The sequence below is a fragment of the Molothrus ater genome, chromosome 16, assembly GCF_012460135.2.
Source record: "Molothrus ater isolate BHLD 08-10-18 breed brown headed cowbird chromosome 16, BPBGC_Mater_1.1, whole genome shotgun sequence".
NCBI lineage: Eukaryota > Metazoa > Chordata > Aves > Passeriformes > Icteridae > Molothrus > Molothrus ater.
Genome location: NC_050493.2, coordinates 1,794,064 through 1,812,605, shown reverse-complemented (window position 1 = coordinate 1,812,605; position 18,542 = coordinate 1,794,064). Strand labels below are relative to the sequence as shown.

General features: G+C 53.2%; 2 protein-coding genes and 1 long non-coding RNA gene across 3 annotated transcripts in view; 2 read left to right on the top strand and 1 right to left on the bottom strand.

Annotated features, from left to right (window-relative positions):
• Positions 1-1,401: 1,401 nt before the first annotated feature.
• On the bottom strand, positions 1,402-6,565 carry SOX8 (SRY-box transcription factor 8). Its single transcript, XM_036392831.2, has 3 exons — positions 5,885-6,565; positions 4,529-4,767; positions 1,402-3,829 (listed from the first exon to the last, which is right to left on the bottom strand). The coding sequence occupies exons 1-3, from the start codon at positions 6,325-6,327 to the stop codon at positions 3,096-3,098; spliced, it is 1,416 nt and encodes a 471-aa protein (XP_036248724.1). The 5' UTR covers positions 6,328-6,565; the 3' UTR covers positions 1,402-3,095.
• Positions 6,566-6,740: 175 nt separating this feature from the next.
• Positions 6,741-7,814, top strand: LOC118692791 (uncharacterized). Its single transcript, XR_004981184.2, has 2 exons — positions 6,741-6,905; positions 7,150-7,814. It is a non-coding gene; the product is annotated as an uncharacterized LOC118692791 (long non-coding RNA).
• Positions 7,815-12,860: 5,046 nt separating this feature from the next.
• The window catches only part of LMF1 (lipase maturation factor 1), a 141,559-nt gene continuing 135,877 nt past the window's right edge, over positions 12,861-18,542 (top strand). Inside the window, exon 1 of the mRNA XM_054516593.1 lies at positions 12,861-13,056. Within this exon, the coding sequence (XP_054372568.1) occupies positions 12,861-13,056 (196 nt within the window). The remainder of the gene's footprint in view (positions 13,057-18,542) is intronic.

Sequence of the window (18,542 nt, the reverse complement as noted above, 5' to 3'; positions counted from 1 at the left end):
TTAGGGGAAGTAAAACCAAATGCAGCCACAGGAAGTGGATTTAGAACCTGCCAGGCTGGGAAGTGCAATCCTTGGGATGAGAGCTCCACACTCACCCTGCAGCTCCTGGCTGGGACAAGGACGAGGCACTGGGAGAAGGGGAAGGAGACAGGGATCCATCCTGGATGCACAGAGCCCCCTCCCCGTGCTCTCCCAGGAACCAGGCATGCTTCAGTGCCATCTTTGATATTTTGGGGTGACTTTCAATTTTTAATGTAGTTATTTTGGGTGATTCACCATTTTATCTCACACGGATATATTAATTTTTGTTTTTATCAGCCACCGACGAAGCCCCTCCAAGCTGTACCACCAACCATCCAGCAGAAAGCAAAGATCACCCCCAAAACCATTCCCACCTCACCTTTTATTTCCTTTTCCCCCTCACAGCGTGCTGGTTTGGAGGCAAACCCCAGCCTGGAGGGCAGAGCCAAAACTCTTCCATTTTCCAGGCATAAATCAGGATTAAAATCAGGGAAATCTGCAGAGTCACGGGAGGAGGAGGAGGAGGAGGGAGGGAAGGGAATTACGCTGCACTTTGGCTCCGGCTGGGATGAAATCCCCCTGCCAGGAGCTCTGGAAAGGAGCACGGAGAAAATGGTGTCGCCTTCCAGCCCCTCTTGGCAGAGGCTGCAAACACCAAATTCCGCCCGGGATTCTGCTCCCCAGCCCTCCTCAACGGGCTGCGGCTTCATTAATTGTCATCACATTTATTCCCCTTCTTCTTCCAGCCTCTTCGGGCTGGAATTCCCCAATCCCAATTTTGTTTCGTTTTTCCTCCTCCCAGGTTGGGATCCCCTTTGCTGCCTGAGCAGACGAAAGCAGGACAGGGAGGGAATGTTTGCTGCAAGGAAGCAAAATAAAAGTTGCAGATGTAACAACGTTAATGACCGTGTTGAAAAACGAAATACACCAAGCCTGACGTGCAACGTGTAATTTGGTTGCTCTCCTAACTCAGAGGGATTTATGTACCAGGGCTCACCAAGCAGAAAAGGGAATTTCTTCCTGTAAATTCCCTACAGAAGGAAAATCAGCTGGGGCTAAAGCCTTGCAAACCCGGCCTCGTGTGAGCAGCCCGAAATCCTCTGAAATCCTCAGGATTATGGGCATGGAAATGCCCTTCTTAAAGGAAAAATCAAATTAATTTATCTGTATTTCAAAAAAAAAAAAAAACTCAAAGAAACACAAAAAGCACAGGGAAAAGGAGCGAGGAGAAAAAAAAAATTCCAGATTAAAAGGGAAATAAATCCTTGATGTAAATATTTTATTCTGAAGATTCCATTGCCTTCCAAGCTGTTTTCCCAGGTTTTTTTTTTCCCCAGGCACAGAAAACAGGCTCAAGCAGAAAGAAAACAGAACACGTCCTTGATAAAAAGCACTTTTTAATTTTATCAAATGGATCTGTACAAAAGTTAGCATTGCTTAGTCAGAAGCGAGTGAAGAGAACAGATCAGTAACAACCAAAAAGTCTTTCAAACTTTATACAGAAAAATAGATTGCATAAAAATGAGCTTTTTTTGTCTTTTCCCCCAGCCCAGCGTGTCCCTCCCTCCCCTGCCACGAAAGGAAATATGCAAAAAAATATTTTTTAGAAAAAAGAGTAGGAAACGTAGAAAAGGTAAAAAGATGAATAACCTCTGAAAGGTGGGTTTAGATTTACAAAGGCTTTTAAAGGCACGAGTTCCCATAAAATAGATGGTTATTTATATGCTCAGCATACAATGGAAGAAGTAGAAATATATCAATGAAATATTAGTCTAAAAACTAAGTACCCTAAACCCATTTTTTTAGTGGAGGAGATTTTAGTTTCACAGCTTGATGGATGATATCTGGTCCCTAGAAGCCAAAATTAAAGCAGAAGTCGCTCGTTTCTCATGGAATTACAGCTCCTTTAAAGTAGTCCTGGTTCTGAAAGCCTCCGAAGACTCCTGAAATCCGATTTTAACGGCCCAAAACAGGTGGCCAGAAAATCACCTGCCCTTTTCAGGCAGCATTTGAGCCTCCCAGTTGAATTAGTAATTCCCCCCCTCGTTATTTGACATTCCCATTGGAGTTTCCAGGCAGATTCCTTCAGTCCCTCTCTCCAGCACGGCTCCTGCAGCGGTTCCAAAATGAAAAAAACCCAAAAACCAAGGAAAATCTATAGACTCATAACACCAGTTTATTGTATCATCTCCACTATTTTTTTAGGCTCCCTCCCCCATCTTTAAAATCTTTTAAAAATTCTACTTTTTTTTTTTGTTTTGCACAAAATGACTTCATTAATTAAAAGACAAAATAATACAGAACATAAATACATATTTAACAGATTAAAAAAAAAAAAAACAAAACCAAAAACATTTGAAGCTTCCAAAAACAAAAAAAAACCCCCAAAACAAAATGTTAATTACAGCCAAACCTTGCTTAGAAGAACTCCTGACTAAAAAAAAAAAAATAAAATAAATCAACAAACACTTCAGACACTGAATTGGTTGGTCCCATCAGACTCTTCCCACGGGATTTTTCTGGGATTTTGGGGCTCATCCCTGTTGGTCCCAGTGAGTTCCTGCCCTCAAGGTTGGTCCGTTCCTCACATTGCAATAGACCCTGAAAGTCTCAAACAGCTTTTTTGTAGTTGTTTTGTCTCCCCCCCCCTCTCTCTCTCTCCACATTTTGCACTTGGCCAAACTTCCAGGCCGAGCGAGTTCGGCTCAGTCCAACATTTTGTCCTTCATTTACTCAAAAGGCATCGCTGGTCCTTTTCCTTATGCTTTTATTTTTACCTCTTGCTGCCTTTTTTTTTTTTTTTTTTACATTTTCTGTCCTTTGTTTGGTTGGGTTTTTTTTTTTTTTAGTTTTTTTGAATTACTTAAATCCTACGAATCAAAGAAAAAAAAAAAAAAAAGAACAGAGCTCTGTCCTTTCGGGGGGGGCGGGGGGTGGGAGTTTCGAAGCAAGGTGGCGACCAGCAGAAAGTTCCCAGCGGCTCAGGAGGCACTTTGGAACACTCCACGCTCTTCCTCCTCATTCCTTCATTAGTGCATAATTCCAGGGGAGCCTCGGGAGGCTCGGGGAATCCTTTAAGGCCTGGTCAGCGTGGTGTAGACGGGCTGCTCCCAGTTGGCGGTGGGGCTGTGCGCCGGTGGGATGGACAGCCCGTTGAGGATGGGGGTGGCGTAGGGGCGGCGCGAGGAGTGGAAATAGGGGTACTGGTAGAGGCTGGAGGCGTAGCCGGGGTAGGGGTTGTAGTAGTTGGAGCTCTGCAGGTCCGTGTAGTCGCACTGGGAGCTGGAGAAGGAGGCGGCGGCGGTGGCGGCCGGGGCGGCCGAGGTGGCGCAGGCCTGGCCGCCGTAGGAGCCGTAGGAGTCGGAGTGCGCCGGGGAGCCGTGGGGCTGCTGCTCGCTGTAGTGGCTGGGGCTCAGCTGCTCCGTTTTGATGTGAGGCCGCTGCTGCTGGCCCGGCTCGGGGGCTGCGGGCGAGGCCGCGGCCGGGCTCTTGTGAGTCCACACCTGCGCGGCCGCGCCCGAGTGCGCGTACGAGGCGCCGTACGAGGAGGCGGCCCCGGGCCCGTGCTCGGCCGGCAGCGCCGCGTGGCCGTTCAGGGGCAGGTACTGGTCGAACTCGTGCACGTCGAAGGTCTCCATGTTGTTGATGACCTCGCTGCTGAGCTCCGAGATGTCCACGTTGCTGAAGTCGATGTTCTGGCGGCCGCTCTCCACCAGGCGCCGGCCCTCGTGCTTCAGCTCCTGCTTGCCGCCGTGGTGCAGGTCGGTTTTGGGGGTGGTGGGCGGCGTGGGGGGTCCGTGGGGCTGGCCTGGGGATGGAGGGACAGCGAGGTTTCAGCAGTGACCACAGAACACCTGACTCCTTCACCATTCAATAAACGGGTTTCACCTGTCTGCTGTCGCTCTCTTTGGGGATTTAAATCTGCGGCACCGTGTCGGACAGGGAACGTCCACCCCTGTGACCGCGTCCCCCCTGGGATGAGCTTCCCACATGGGACATGGGATGAAGCTGGGAGCCCATCAGGATCACTGGGGACACAGCAGGACACCCTGGCAGCACCAAGTCCCCCCAAGGGGTGCATTCACAGAGTGAAGCCCGTGATGGAGCTCATGCTCTCCCTGAGGGTCCCGAGACAGAGGGAGCCAGGGCCATGATCCCAGCAGGGTCTGAGGCTGCAGGACATTCACAGCGCTTCCAGAATCTGTCAGCACGCCAATTCCCAGTGCTGGGCAGCTCTGCCCTGGGACCCTATTCCCCAGGCACCCTTATTAGCCCACCATACAAATAATTAGCCCAGAATAATTAATGCTCCCCATCCAGGGACACTGGGATCCCGGTGCTTTGGCATTCCCTATGGGACAGCCAGCTCTAAGAGCACTCACTAAGGAAAACCACGGCCACGCTCCCAAGCACAGCTCGTGGGACAACAACTCCTGCAGGGTGGGAAGCAGCGGGATCCCATCCCACCCGCCAGGGCACGGGGATCAGCGGGAATGCCGCCCTTTACCTGCGTGCTCGCCGTGGTGGTGGGAGTCGGCCATGCCCCCCAGCCCCGTGTCGGCCTTGTAGAGCTGAGTGCCGGCGTGGTGGCTGAGCTCAGCCCCCGAGTCCGAGTCGCTCTGCCCGGCTTTGACGCTTTTCCTCCTCCGGGGCTGGTATTTGTAATCCGGGTGATCCTTTTTGTGCTGCACCCTGAGCCGCTCGGCTTCCTCCACAAAGGGACGTTTCTCGTTCTCGCTCAATAAACTGGTTTTTTTGGGGGGGGTTGGTTGTTTTAGTGAGGAAGAGAGGGGAAAAAAATAAAAAAGCCAAAATTAGGATCTTTTCCTTAGAAGTTTTCTTCTTGTTTTTAGACTCGCACATCCCCACTTCCCATGCGCGGATCCGAGCACTCGGCAAGTTAACTACGAAATTAATTTGCTGTGGTAAAAAGGAGTTAAAATCCACGGCAAAAAAATGGATTAAAATAGCAACTACAGCAGCATGAAAAACCCGACCACTATGGACGGGCTAACTGGGCAAAACAAAATCCCCCTTCCACATTTCTAACACAATTACAAAACACAATTCCCGTGTTTGCCCTGCAAATGCCACCCCCTCACCGCCACAAACATTTCCAGCTTTGTTTGGTGCTTACAAAGAAACCACCAAGGCACCAGGGATGGGATTATTGCTTTCCAAACTCTCTGCCCCCTGCCCACACCTCTCTTTGCAAACTCTTGGAGAGGCTCAAACCGCAGCGGGAGCATCGCTGGCCCGAGCGGGCAGGAAAAGATGGGAATTAGGTACAGGGAGACACCACGGGACAAACCACACGGAGAAAAGTGGCTCGGGGAAGAGGCCTTGGAAAGCAAAGCGGGCTCGGATGCTGCTCAGCAAATAAAAGTTTGCATCCCCGGGCAGCACTGAGCAGATAAGCAGGGAAATTAGGAAGCTCGTTAAAATAACTGCTAAAAATGAGTTTAGCTGCGTTTATAGCTTGTAAAGCATCAAGCGAGCCAAAAGGAAAAAAAAATTAGGAAAAACCATAAAACAAGTCATTAAAAAAGTCTCATCGCGTGGGAATGGAGAAGCCGCAGGCAAGGGAAGGGCTTGTGCATCTCCGAGATGGAGCAGGGAAAATCCACCCGCGGCAGGAGCGAGGCTGCCCAAGCCCCTGCACGGGGGATTTTTCAGAGCAGGGGCCGCTGTGTCCTTCGCGGCGCGCCGGGATGCTCGGGGAGGGGATGGTACCTCCCTTGGGATGGCTCCGAGAACCCCAGAGTAACAAAAACAAAGCGGGCAGAAGCTTTACAGCAGCGCTGGGAAGGGGAGTCCGGCCGCGGAGGACGCGGCGCGGGGGTCGGGTCGGGTCGGGACTCACCGCCAGAGCTTGCCCAGGGTCTTGCTGAGCTCGGCGTTGTGCAGATGCGGGTACTGGTCCGCCAGCTTCCTGCGGGCGGCCTGCGCCCACACCATGAAGGCGTTCATGGGCCGCTTGACGTGCGGCTTGGCTTTGAGCGATCCGTTGCCGCGGACGGGCATGGGCACCAGGCTCCAGTCGTAGCCCTTGAGCACCTGCGAGACGGCGTCGCGGATGCAGGCGGGGAAGCGCTCGTCCACCTCGGCCGCGTCCACCTTGGCTCCCAGCGCGGCGGCGCCCGGCGGGCGCGGGGCGGGCGCGGGGGCGCAGCCCAGCCCCTCGGAGCCGGCGGGGGAGAGCGGCGAGTCCGAGTCCGAGTCCACGTGGGACATGGAGCTGGTGGTGCCCGCGGGGCTGCACGGAGCCTCCAGCGCTTTGTCGTGCTCCTCGGTCATGTTGAGCATCGGCGGGCGGCGGAGCCGGGCCGGCCGCGCGCTGTGCCCGCCCGGGGTTGGAAGGGGGGGGCCGCGCACCCTCCGCGGGGCGCCGCAGAAAAATAAGTAAAAGCAATAAGTTCGATAAGGAAAAAAAAGACACGAAACACTCAAAACTCAGCTCAAAATCCGCGCTACACCCCCCGCTCCGCAGCCGGTCCTGCCGCCGCTGCCCCGCGCTGCCCGCGCCGTGCTCCACGTCCAGTGCGAAACGGGGCCCCTGGCAACAAGTTACTTTAAGGGCAGGGCGAGCGGCCCCGCCTCCGCCGCCGCTCGCCATTGGTGGAGAGGGCGCTGTGATTTGCATAGGGGGCGTGGCTCCTCACGGCGGGCCCGTACCGCCCGCCCGCCGCCTCAGAGCTCCCGCTCCGCCGGCCGGAGCCGTCACCAGCCCGGGGTCCCGCTGCGGGTCCCGCTGCCGCCCGGGCCCGGTGGATGCCGCCCGGGCCCGCCACCCGCCGCTGTTCCGGCTCCCTGCTCCGGCTGCCTCTTTCGGCTCCTCTGTGCTTTTTCCGCTGCAAATCGTCCGGGCGCTTCACCGCCGCGCGGTACTGGCGGGGACCCCCCGACGGTGGGGATGTGTTTCACGCTCCGGTGTGCAGCGGGGGTCCCGGTTTTCTAGCGGGGTACCGGGCAGCGGGTGCGGGATGGAGCGGCCGCGTCCTTTTCCCAGCGCCGCGGAACGGGGGTGGCGGAGCGGCAGCGGCTCCGGGACGGCGGAGCGGTGCCGTGGGGCCGCCGGTTTTATTTTGTTTTATTTTATTTTATTTTATTTCAAATCCCCTTTTCCAGGTGTTTTCGGGGCGGTCGGTGCGTGGCCGGGCGGGCTGAGCTCCCTGTGTGCCCCCGTAGCCCATCCCGGCGCCCCCGGGCCGGGCGCTCCCGCAGCCCCGAGCGCGTCGCTCCGGCCCCGCTCTCTCCAACGGGCGAGTAACGGAGGAAATCGGGGAATCGCTGGAAAAAAGCGACACGAGACCCTCCGTGTCCCCTCCCCGACTCTCCCTCCTCTTTTCCCGCAGCCTTCCCGCAGCGGGCTCCATCCCGAACACCGGGAAGCGCCCGGGAGGTCCCGGCCGGAGGAGGATGCGGCACCTCGGGGTGAGCCTTTGGATGGGGAAAAAGGGAGGGTGACCCCCAAAATCTCACCCGTCAGTTTAAGTTGTCCCTTTCCGAGCCAGCCCTGCTCTTCCAGCATTTCTTGGGAGCATTTGATTTTAATTATCCGCGGAGTTCAGCCTTCTAATTGCGACTGGGAGGGGGAAATAAAAGCAACTCCCCAAATTCAAGTTTTATCTGCTGCTTCCCCCCGGAAAAATAGAGGGTCACGATAGATTGGCAGGGGGAAAATAAGAAATCAGGCTTCAAGCATTGCAGCGTTTAAAAAGTACCAGGAACATGGTGGTTTTTGTTTAATTACTGTGATGTGTAATAAATAAACCGTATGCTTTGAATTTAAATGTGTTTAAATGTGCTTAAACATTCGTCTGCCTTCTATGTGAAAATTAATTTGTTCTCTCAAATGGCAAAACAGGATTTAATTTATTTTTTTTTAAACCCCAAACTGTAATTTTTCCAGTTTTCAGCTTTCTGTTTGCAGCGTGACATATTTGAAATACAATTTTACAAAGCATCTTTAAAAGAAAAATTATTTTAAGTCTCAAGGCAAACTAAATAAATTGGACTTGCTAATTGAATAATTGAAATTTTCTTCTAAAATTTAATGAGATTGGGGATGAGTTTATGTTTCCCTGGGCTGTGGATTGGTGACTTTGCAATGCTGTTGGACACTTGGGAAAACCTTTTTTTCCCTCTCCCATGACCCATAATTAGTGCATATTCCTATAAATCCTGTCTCATTAGGCAATTTACCTTGACTCACAGAATTCCAGTGTTTCATCTGTTTTATCCAGGGGTGAGTCCGAGCAATAATCACTATTTTTAGTCCATTTTTTCCCAATCCAGCCCCTCCTGCGGAGCACCTTCCTCGGAAGATCCCAACCTCAGTGCGTGACTGAGGCTGGGAAGGGATTTGTGGGATGCTCGGAGTTTTGGAGGTAGGAATGGGAACAAGAACCCCTTTTTTCTGCTCCCAGTCTTCAGCTCCAAAGATTCCTGCAAAAGAAGCCCCCAAGGACAGGAGGAATTACAGACTTTGGTTTTCTTCCCTGCTCGCTGCTGCCTTCCAGGGCTCCCCAGGCCTGCCTGAGGCAGGGAATTGCACATCCCAGCCCACAGGCTTGAATTCCTCTTTGTGCAGCACAGGTAGAAGGAGGAAGGTGACTTTGGGTGGTTGTTTCCTCTCGTTCCAGAGATGGGCTCGGGGATGAGGCCGTGCCTGGGAGCGGGGCAGGGAACGTGTCCTGCTGCACGTCCCCCATCCCGCACCAACCATTCCGCGTTCCCGAGTCACTCCTGGGGGATGGAGCACAATTCCCTGGCCTCACACAGCCAGAACGCAGGGAAAGGAGGGAGCTGGAGCACCTGGAGGTGCTCAGGAGCTCTGGTTTCCTGAGAAGTTCACTCAGCCATGAAATGGAATGAGATAATGCCCGGGGAACAAGTGGGTTCAAGTGGGGCTGTTTGTCCCGCGGGGTCTCGTGGCTGGATTTTTGTATGACAAAGGATGGGGATGTTTGCCCAGGGATGGGCACGGGCTGGAGCTGCAGGGCAGGATCCCACAGGCCTAACACAGCAGGCCCTGACATCAGCATTCCCAGGAAAAGGGTGCAGATCTTGGAGGGAACAAACCCAGGTTCCTGTGGCCCAGTGGAGCCTTTAGGAGTGCACCCAGTTTAGAGCGGATTTGGGGGAACAGATCCAGCTCTTCCTGACAGAGTGGGCACGGCAGAGGTTGATATTTAGAATATTGCTTCATTTTCTGACGTGGCCTCTGAGAAAGTTCCTGGCCAGCTCAGGCAGTGTTTCTGGGAATCAGGCAGTAAATCCAAGGTCTGTGTGCCTGGCTCCATCACACTCCCACTTGGGAATCCTCAGCACCCCTGTGGGATGGAGGCTGTTCCACGTCCCATCCCGGTTCCTCTGTTCCATACCCCTTCCTCCTGCAGGAGTAAGAGCGTGTGTGTGCATTGGCTCCAGAGCAGGCAGAGCCCTGCTCATGCCAGGAAGGAAAAATTTCCTTTCCAGTGGCAGCCAGGGAAGGCATTTCTAGAGGATGAGAGCACGTGGAATCTCTGGAGCCCGCGGATGTGCTCTGGGATGCAGGATCAAAACCCACCCGTGTCTGAATTACACATTAAATGTTAGATGTTGGCACAGGATCTCTTCTTTCCTCCTGCACAGCACAGCCTGGGTGGCATCTTTTCAAAATAATGGGGATTACTGTGATTAATTATGATTATTGTGATTATTCATTGCTTGTCCTACAGTACCACTTAAGGATCCCTCTTCTGAACCAGCCCTTCCTCATTAACCTGCACAAATACATGAGAAAAAAAAAGGTGATTCTTCCTCTAAAAATCCTTTCCAGCCTAATCCTGGAGTTAAAGACCAGATTTCCACAGGGAAAATTGGGGATTTTAAAGGGAAGAATTATTACTGCTGGAAAAAAAAAATGGCTTAGCAGAAGGAAGCTCCTGAATTCTCTGTGAGGTGCCCACGTCCCCTTCAGCAAGCGCAGCTGAGCGCTCGGTGTGTGCCTGCATTATCCACAGCTGCATGTCTGTTCCCTTCAGAGCAGCCCCCCGTGCTCATGCTGCCTCCCAAGCTCCCGATTTCAGCTTTCTCTGCTCCCTTTCAACCCAAATCCTGGCAGCCAGAGGGGAGAAAGGCCAGAGCTGAATGAACACAGAGCGATTTCGGGTGCCAGGGCCAGCCAGCGGGGTTGGGGTGCTGCTGGGGACAGCTGCTGGCTGCTGTGACAGTGAAGGCTTGTTCCCCTGGCACTGCTGCAGCTGGTTTGGAACACAGCAAAATAGGGGACGTGGCGCTGGGGGTGGCTTGGTGAATGGAGATGAGCATCAATGATGCCCCTGCCCGCCTGGCATTCATGAATCGCCTTCCCCTGAGGGCTTGAAAGGCTCCAAAGCTCGCTCTGAAATATCTTGTCTGAGTTATTTTTGCACTGTTTTCTTTCCTCAAGTCGCCAGATAAAAATAAAAGAAGAAATCAAGAAGGGAGCAGAAGAGCCAGCACAGGTGATGGTCCCCACAAGGGGATTTGTGCGATCACAGAGTATCTGAGCTGGGAGGGACACACAAAGGTCCTCGAGTCACATTTGGGACAGAAAAGACGTCATTTGGTGTCCTAATCAACTGGTTTATCACATGTTTTTCTTTCTAGCCTGAATCATCTTCCAGGAAAGCCTTCCACTGCCTGTTATGTGAATTGAGTCCTTTTCAGTTTCACACATTTCTGCTGGTTTAGGCTTAAAATTCACAGCTTGTCCTGTTGGAAGGTGCTCCTGGTCCACGACTGGCACATCTCAGAGTGACCCTCGGCAATGAAACCTGACCCAGCTCAGCATTCCCCTCCCAGCCCCAATTACTCTTCCTTTTTGCTAAACTTTAGCCTAAACTCTCCACTTTCCCGCAGTAATTTCCTCAATTATCCAGCTTGTTTTACAGACACCTCCGTTTAATGTAGAATTTGCTGTAAAAGACCCCACAAAGGAAACCATTAGCTCCCATCTATTTAAATTTTCCTCTCCAGACCTCGTGGCCGATCCAGAACTGCAGTATTCCAGTGGCCTTTAACAAACAGCTGATTTTTCCTTCCCTATACAATGCACCATTATGTGGCATTTTTTCTATTTTTTTTTCCTAAGGAGAACAATGCGAGCAGCAGTGATGGGAAACTGGAAAAACAAAAGAGGCATTTAGAAGGGACCGGTTTAGAGGCTGGGAAGTGTTGAATAATGTTACACCTGATAGCAGATGCTTTCTCAGTGACCAGCACCGAGGTGTTTACTAAGGGGATACTCAATGTATGTTTATGTTCAAAAATACTATTTATGAGCTCCATGCAGCCAAGTGTTTGATGTCTGTAAATTATGTAAAGTAAAAATCATGGTGGTATCATAAGTAGTGAATTTAGATGGGATTTTAGGAGGAAATCCTTCCCTGTGAGGGTGGAAGGGGCTGGGATGGAATTCCTAGAGAAGCTGTGGCTGCCTCTGGGTCCCTGGAAGTGTCCAAGGCCAGCTTGGATGGGGCTTGGAGCAACCTGGTACAATGGAAGGTGCCTAAAATTGGAACTGGATGAGATTTAAGGTCCCTCCCAACCCAAACCATGGTGTGATTCTATGAGAAAAACCTGAGGAATTGAACTTAAAATGCACTTAAATTCCCCAGCCCAGGCAGGGTCGCCTGGAGCAGGTGACACAGGAATGTGTCCAGGCGGCTTTGGGATGTCTCCAGAGAGGGAGATCCACACCCTCCCTGTTCCACGGCCCTGCCACCTCCATGCAAACCAGTTCTTCTGTAAAATGAGGTGGAATTTGTTCTGTTAACCTGTCCTGAGCTCAGCCGATCCGAGCATGGTGCTGACAACTCCGAGGTTGTGGATTCAATGTGAGCCATTCACTGAAGGGACTCCATCATCCTTGCCAGTCCCTTCCAAACCAGAATATTCTGCAATTTGGATTCTGATTTAGCTTAGGATATCACTGTACATCCTGTCACGGAGCACCACAGAACAGAGCCCGGCATCATCCCCCAAAACCCCTTGGAAATATTTTAATAGATGTGATCCCCTCTCACCTTCCCTCCTCCAGCCCGCCCCAGCTCCCACAGCCTCATCACAGAGACGCTCCAGCCTTCTCACACCTCCGCAGCCGCGCTGACCGCTTACTTTACTTTATTTTTTTAATTTTTTAAATAAAATTTTGCATTTTCTCGCCGGTTCGCAGAGAATTATCCCCGTCTTCCCCCTGGTTTTCCCCGTCCCCGCCGTGTCCCCTCACATCCCGCTCCGCCGGGCCGCACACGCTCGCTGTCCCCGACACGGCGGCGCCGCTTTGAGGAGCAGTCTGTCAGTTTCTCCCCATTTCTGCCCTTTTTGCCCCATTTCTGCTCTTTTTGCCTCGTATCTGCCCGTTTTGCCCCGTTTCTCCCCGTCCCCGCCGTGTCCCGTCACGTCCCGCTCCGCCGGGCCGCACACGCTTACTATACCCGACACATCGGCCCCGCTTTGAAGAGCAGTCTGTCGGTTTCTTCCCATTTTTATCAGTTTATCCCCCATTTCTGCCCGTTTCTCCCAATTTCTCCCACTTTCTCCCCATTTCTGCCCTTTTTGCCCCGTTTCTGCCCGTTTTGCCTCATTTCTCCCCGTTTTCTCCCCGTCCCCACCGTGTCCCCTCACGTCCCGCTTCGCCGGGCCGCACACGCTCGCTGTCCCCGACACAGCGGCGCCGCTATGCAGCGCGTTCTCCCCGTTTCTGCCCGTTTTTCCCCATTTCTGCCCGTTTTTCCCCTATTTTTCTCCCGTCCCCGCCGTGTCCCCTCACGGCCCGCCCCGCCGGGCCGCACATGCTCGCTGTGCCCGACATGGCGGCTCCCAGCGCGGGGCTGCGCCAGCGCGGCCCGGGCCGGGCCGGAGCCCCCGTTGCAGCTCCCGGAGCGGCCCCCGCTGCATCCCCCGAGCCCCCCGAGGCCGGGCTCGCTGCCGCGGCCCCGCCGCTCTCCCCGGGCACCTTCTGGCTGACCCGCATCGTGCTGCTGCGCTCCATTGCCTTCCTGTACTGTGAGTGCCGGGCGGGCGCTGATCCCCCCGCGGTGTCCCCGAGCGGTGCCCGGGGACGGCTGGAGCTGTGCCAGGGAGGGCTGGGGGAGAGCAGGGAGAGGTTTTCCCGTTTTCGCATCCCCCGAGGGTGCTGGGGCACTGAGCAGGCTCCCCAGGGAATAAGCACATTCCCAAGGCTGCCAGAGGAGCCCTTGGACACCGCTCCCAAGCACGTGGTGACATCCTTGGGGATGTCCCGTACAGGAATAGCGGCTGGACCCGACGATCCTTGCAGGACCTTCCCACTTGGGAATATTCTATGATTTTATGACCATTGTGAGTCCTCTCCAGCTCTGCATATTCCATGATTCCTTTCTTGCCCAGTCCCACTTTCCTGGTGGACTGGGGATGGCTGGATGGGGTTGGTGATGCTGGAAGCCGGTGGAGCTGGAAGGAGAACTTTGCTCACACCACAAGGCTGGTACCTCTCAGCAGAGCTGCTTGGAGCTGTTCATCCTTTCCCTTGAAGATGTGAGCTCACAGTGCAAGAGAGGCACTCTTTGTCCTATAGGAGGACTGCAGGGACAGATGCCATCCCTGGGTGCCAACACCACCAGCAGCCAGGACTTAGAGTCAACATGACCTTAAAATATTCCACAGTGAAAGCAGTTTCCAGCCTCTGCCTGTGCTCCTTTGCCTCTCGCTTTGGCACTGAGAGCTGTGCTCAGAGCCCACTGGTGCTCCGCTTAAAAATATTTACAGTGAAACCGAAACTGACAAGTAACACACTACGGTACAAATTCTAAACTTGCCCCAGATTTGTCCACAGAATCGTTAGAATTTGTAGCCTGCCAGCCTGCTTAGATTATTTTGCATCAAAACCATGCAGAAGTTGTAGTTTCGTATGGCTTTGACACGCGCTCTGGTTCTAGTTTGGTTTCAGCTCTCGGTGAAATGCGAGGTTATGACTCTTTCAGTCAAAATGAAAGCGATTCTGATATTCCCCCGTGTGTAAATCCAGGCTGCTGAGTTTCCCGTGGCTCAGTTTGCAGTTTCCTTATGAAAAACTGATTAGTGCTCTGTGCTGTGCCTTCGGTGGAGGCTGCTGCTGCCCAGGGCTGGATTTGGGGTGATAAATGTGCCACACCTGGCACCAAAGGGGGTCTGGGGGTGTTGGGAAGGGAGAAGGGGCTGGCAGGAGGGGTGGGAATTGGTGGAAATCAAAGGTGTGGGACCTTGTGGTGAGTGGGACACCTGGGACAACGAGGTGGGGAACAAGGATCTGATTGGGTTCAGGTGAGTTACAGGGGAAGCGATTGAAACTGATGGGCTGCAGGAGAAAAGGAGGCTGGGAGGGGCTGAGCCACAGGGCAGAGCTGAGTTTGCAGGTTGGTGAGTAAGTGTGGGCTGCTGAAAAAGAAGGTGAATTTTTTTGGTGGTTTTTTTTAAGTGGGAGAGAGGAGTGGGAATGGCTGAAAGTCAGAGGGAGACCCCAAAATGCCTCTATAGTGTGAGGTGAGGAAACCTCTTGGAGAGTGGGGTGGCAGAGGGAGAGTTTGGGGTACTGAAGCTGGAAGGAGCAGGGCAGGAGAATGTTTTTGTCCCTTGTTGGGGGAAGAGGTGGAGGAGAGGAAAAGTTCACCTGCTTGTTGTGCAACTTGTGCTTGGCTGTGCTCAGGCCCTGGGGAGTTCTGCTGCTGGTTTGGGGTGAGCCAAATGAACCAAAGCCAGCAAGCTGGGCCTGGTTTGAGACAGGTCACATTCCTACAGGCAGCAGAGCTGAGGCTGGCAGTGCAGGAGAGGTGCCCCACAAGAATTTGTGGGGTGGAAAGTGCTTGTTGTGTGTGAGCTGGAGAGGTTGCGAGCGAGCAGATTCCCGCTGGATGCTCCAGTGGGAAGGAGGGCTGCCCTTTGATCTCTTTGGAGTGCCTGGCTTTAAAAACAGCAGAAAACAATTCCGTGCCTCGGTGCCAAGCTGCTCTTGCAGGTTTTTTTTTTGGAGATGGAAGCATTTAGTGTGACAGCTGATTTTTCTCGCAGACGCGGCGATTCCGCGTGCGCCGAGGCTCAGACTCGCTGAGGAGACGGTTGATGCCGTTGTGACAGTTTGACATTCCTCAGCCCTGGGATGGTTTTCCCCCCTTCTTTCGCTTCACCCTTTCGTGTGTAACCCTTTCCTTTCCCTTTCCTTCGGGGGGGGATTTGTGTTAAGGTGTTGGGGAATGTGATGGGGGCTCACCTCTGGGAGCTCAGGGATTGTTCCTCTCCTGGGTGGGAGAGTGAAGGACCTTGAGGATGGGGCAGAGAGAAGCGCAGTTTGGGGTGTGCAGTGACCCCAAAGTGTGCTCTGAGGGCTTGTCACCTCCTTCCTGCCCCCACCCCATTCCCAGGGGGTGTTCATTGCCTGCTGTGGTATGGGAGATGTTTTCCCTGAGGATCTTCCCGTGTGGAAGGAGGCCAGGCAGAGCAAGGCAGGTGTGGAGTGTCCTTCTGTGTGCCCTCCCCCTCTGCTTTTGCTCTCCCCTTCTTTTTTTGTGTCTTTTGAAGGGGTTTTCCAGAAGCAGCCCGAGCCTGGGAAGTCCCTGGCAAGGCAGCTGCTGTGTGAGAGGCAGGTTGGAGATGGGAGAAGATCTGAGGGTTTGGGGAGGTCAGAGACCAACCCCACCTGCTGCTGGCAGGGGTGGGAGGGCAGGGAAGGTGGATCCAGCTGAAAGGGCTCTGTGAGGTTTGGTCCTTTCAGCATTGTCCCTTCCCTCCATCCCTTGGAAATGGTCTCTCTCTGTTTCCTGGTGGCTCCTTCAGGTCCTGGAAGGCCACAATGAGGTCACCCTAAAGCTTCTCCTCTCCAGGTGAGCAACCCCAGCTCTCCCAGCAGAGCTGCTCCATCCCTCTGCTCATCCTGGGGCCTCCTCTGGACTCTCTCCAGGGCCCTCCCTGTGCTGGGACCCTGGAGCTGGAGGCAGCTCTGCAGGTGGGGTCTCACCTGAGCAGGGCAGAGGTTTGGCCAAATGTCACTTGGAGAGCTGCAGTTTTTCCACCCTGGTCCTGCCCTGTGTGTGTTCCCTGTGACAGGGATGGCTGTTCTGGCAATCCAGAAATACTTTGAGGTCTTGTTGGAAGTGCTCTTACAGGTAAATAGCTGGTCCCAAAGCTCTCGACAACAAATGTGCATTATTTGCTCCCTTCACCCTCCTTCTAAATCATTTTTAAGTGCTCTTTTTGGGTGATTACCATCATCAGATTCCAGCTGTAGAAATTTCAGTAATTAGATACCACCCTCCCCAATCTCAGCCAGGCTCTGTGGAGAGCTTTGAAATAAAGCTATTATTTAAATCAGCTTTATCTTCCTTCTCCTTCTGTATTGTTTAATAGTATTTTCTTTCCCCAGCACCAGAGCTACGGGAGGTTCAGGCTCCTTCTTCCTAAATCTGAAATCCAAAGCCCTCTCGGGGGGTTTGGCTTCCTGTGGGCTCCTGGCTCTCCCCGGTGTCCTTCCTCCTCTCTTTCTCTGCCATCTCCCCTGCTTTCCCTTCCCTCAGCTTTATTCAAAGGCTCCCAGTAGCTTTCAGCCTGCCTGCTCGGGGTTAGAGAACACCTTCAGGCCCTTTTGCTGCCCTGAGAGGTTTTATTCCAGCTCAGTGCTCCTTGGCAGGGCTGTGCAGCACCAGCAGTGCATCAGCTCTGGGTCCTCTGAGCAGCTGCATCCCCCTGGAATGGGAATAAAAAATAACAAAGGTGGAGAAGGGAATCTCTCTCCCTGTCTTCTCCTTGCCTAAAGCCCCTCTGGAGCAGAGGGATCTTCCCAGGACATCCTCCAGCTGCAGGCTGGGGTGGTTTTGGACAGCCTGAGACCCAAAGGGAAGCTTTTTTCTCTTTTCCACGGCTTTTCAAACAAGGAGGCAGCAGGGAGATAAGAACTTCAAACCCTCCCCTCGAGCAACCATCCCAAAGTGTTCAGCTTGGCCGTGAAAGGCAAGAAAACAAAAAAGGTGCTAAGGGCAGAGCACTCTGTGTGGTTTTTGTGGGTGCTTGGCTTCGCCCTTTTGCTCAGTGCTCTGGTGTTGTTGCTTCTGTGTTGCAAAACTTTGCAGGGGAATTCATCAATTGAAAATTTATTTGAGTCATTTCTCTGGTAATAAAATACCAGGAATATTCTGCTCTTTCTTCTCTCCAGCAGTGCAACCTCAGCTTGCAGCATCCAGCTCAGGGCCTGTGCAAATGCCCCCTTGGGTCAAAGGGGCACTTGATAAACTGCTCCAGGCAGAGTTTTTGTGTGTGTGCAAAATGTAGTTTGGTTTTCAGGCAAGGCTCTGTGCTCTTGGTTCAGTTCTTCTTGTGGTTTGGGCATCAAGGAAAAGTTAAGACTTCTTTTAACAAGAGGTGTGGGGAAGACAGAAAAAGCCATAAGACCGGAAAGTTTTGGATTTCACATCTTTAAATCTTTCCTGAGCATGAAAAATGGGATTCTCTCCTTCTCCCACCATGAGAGTCTGAGCCTGGACTGAGGGAAGGGAGCTGAGGTGCCAGGGAAATCTGGATGGAGCGAACCCCTTTGGATGGGGATGCTTGGGTGGTGGTTATTGGTACCATGTGGGGTTGAACAAGGAACATGCTGGGTTTGGGGGGAGAGGGGAGGCTGGGAGGGGGGGAGTTAATGGAAAAGTACAGTGAGGCACCTTCTGAGGTGAGGATAAGTATGGAAGGTCTATTAGCAGCCCTGGTAATTTGCATGTATTATGTAAAGCTCAGCTGGCAGCAGGGAGAGCTCCCATGTGAGCTGTCAGAGGCTCTGCAGTGGGAGGCAGACCCGGAGCTGCTCTGTTCCCTCCACCTGCACAGCCCCAGCAATGGCACATCCAGGTGCACCAGGCACTCCCAGATCCTGCAGTTGTCCATAGGAAGGGAAGCACGGGCAGTGAGCCCTGGGGTGGTGGGGCTTGTGCCAGCTCAGGAGGCCTGGAGGGTGCAGAGCCCCAGGGAAAGGCTCCAGGGGCAAGGAGAGGTGGGGCAGAGTGCCCCAAGCCCAGCACGGTGGTGATGCTGCCACTCAGTGCCCAAAGTGGAAGCAAAGTTGTTGGAGCTGGAAGATGCAGAGTGAAAAATCCCCGAACACAGGGAGGCCACAGGGAGAGAGGTTCCAGAATAAGGATTAAGGAAGAGGAAGGAGCACAGGCTTTGGGGGAAAAGGGATTTTTATACCCCCTGACCAAGCCGTGGTCAAAGGGAAGGTTCCTGGAGAAGGCAGCAGGGTCTGTTACACTGAATTTGAGGCTCCAGTTTCTCTGGGCTTCAGGGAGAGGAAGCAATGACAAGCTGATAAATAACTTCCCCTTTTCCCTCCTGGGTCTGAGCATCTCCTGTGCTGCTGAAATCTCTGCAGTTTCTTTAGTTTCAGCTCTTCCCCGTGTCCAGCAGCGCAGGAGCTGCAGCCTGAGGGGGAAACCTCGGGAGATGGAGCAGGGATGGGTGGAGGTGGAGCTGGGTGGGGATGAACCCGTCCCAAAGAT

Bases quoted from the DNA above. Each gene is read 5' to 3' on its own strand.
- SOX8 (XM_036392831.2), bottom strand. From the start codon at position 6,327: ATGCTCAACATGACCGAGGAGCACGACAAAGCGCTGGAGGCTCCGTGC. The intron at 4,768-5,884 runs GTGAGTCCCGAC...CAAAAAAACCAG, and splicing joins ACCCTGGGCAAGCTCTGGCG to TTTATTGAGCGAGAACGAGA. The intron at 3,830-4,528 runs GTAAAGGGCGGC...CTCCATCCCCAG, and splicing joins CCACCACGGCGAGCACGCAG to GCCAGCCCCACGGACCCCCC.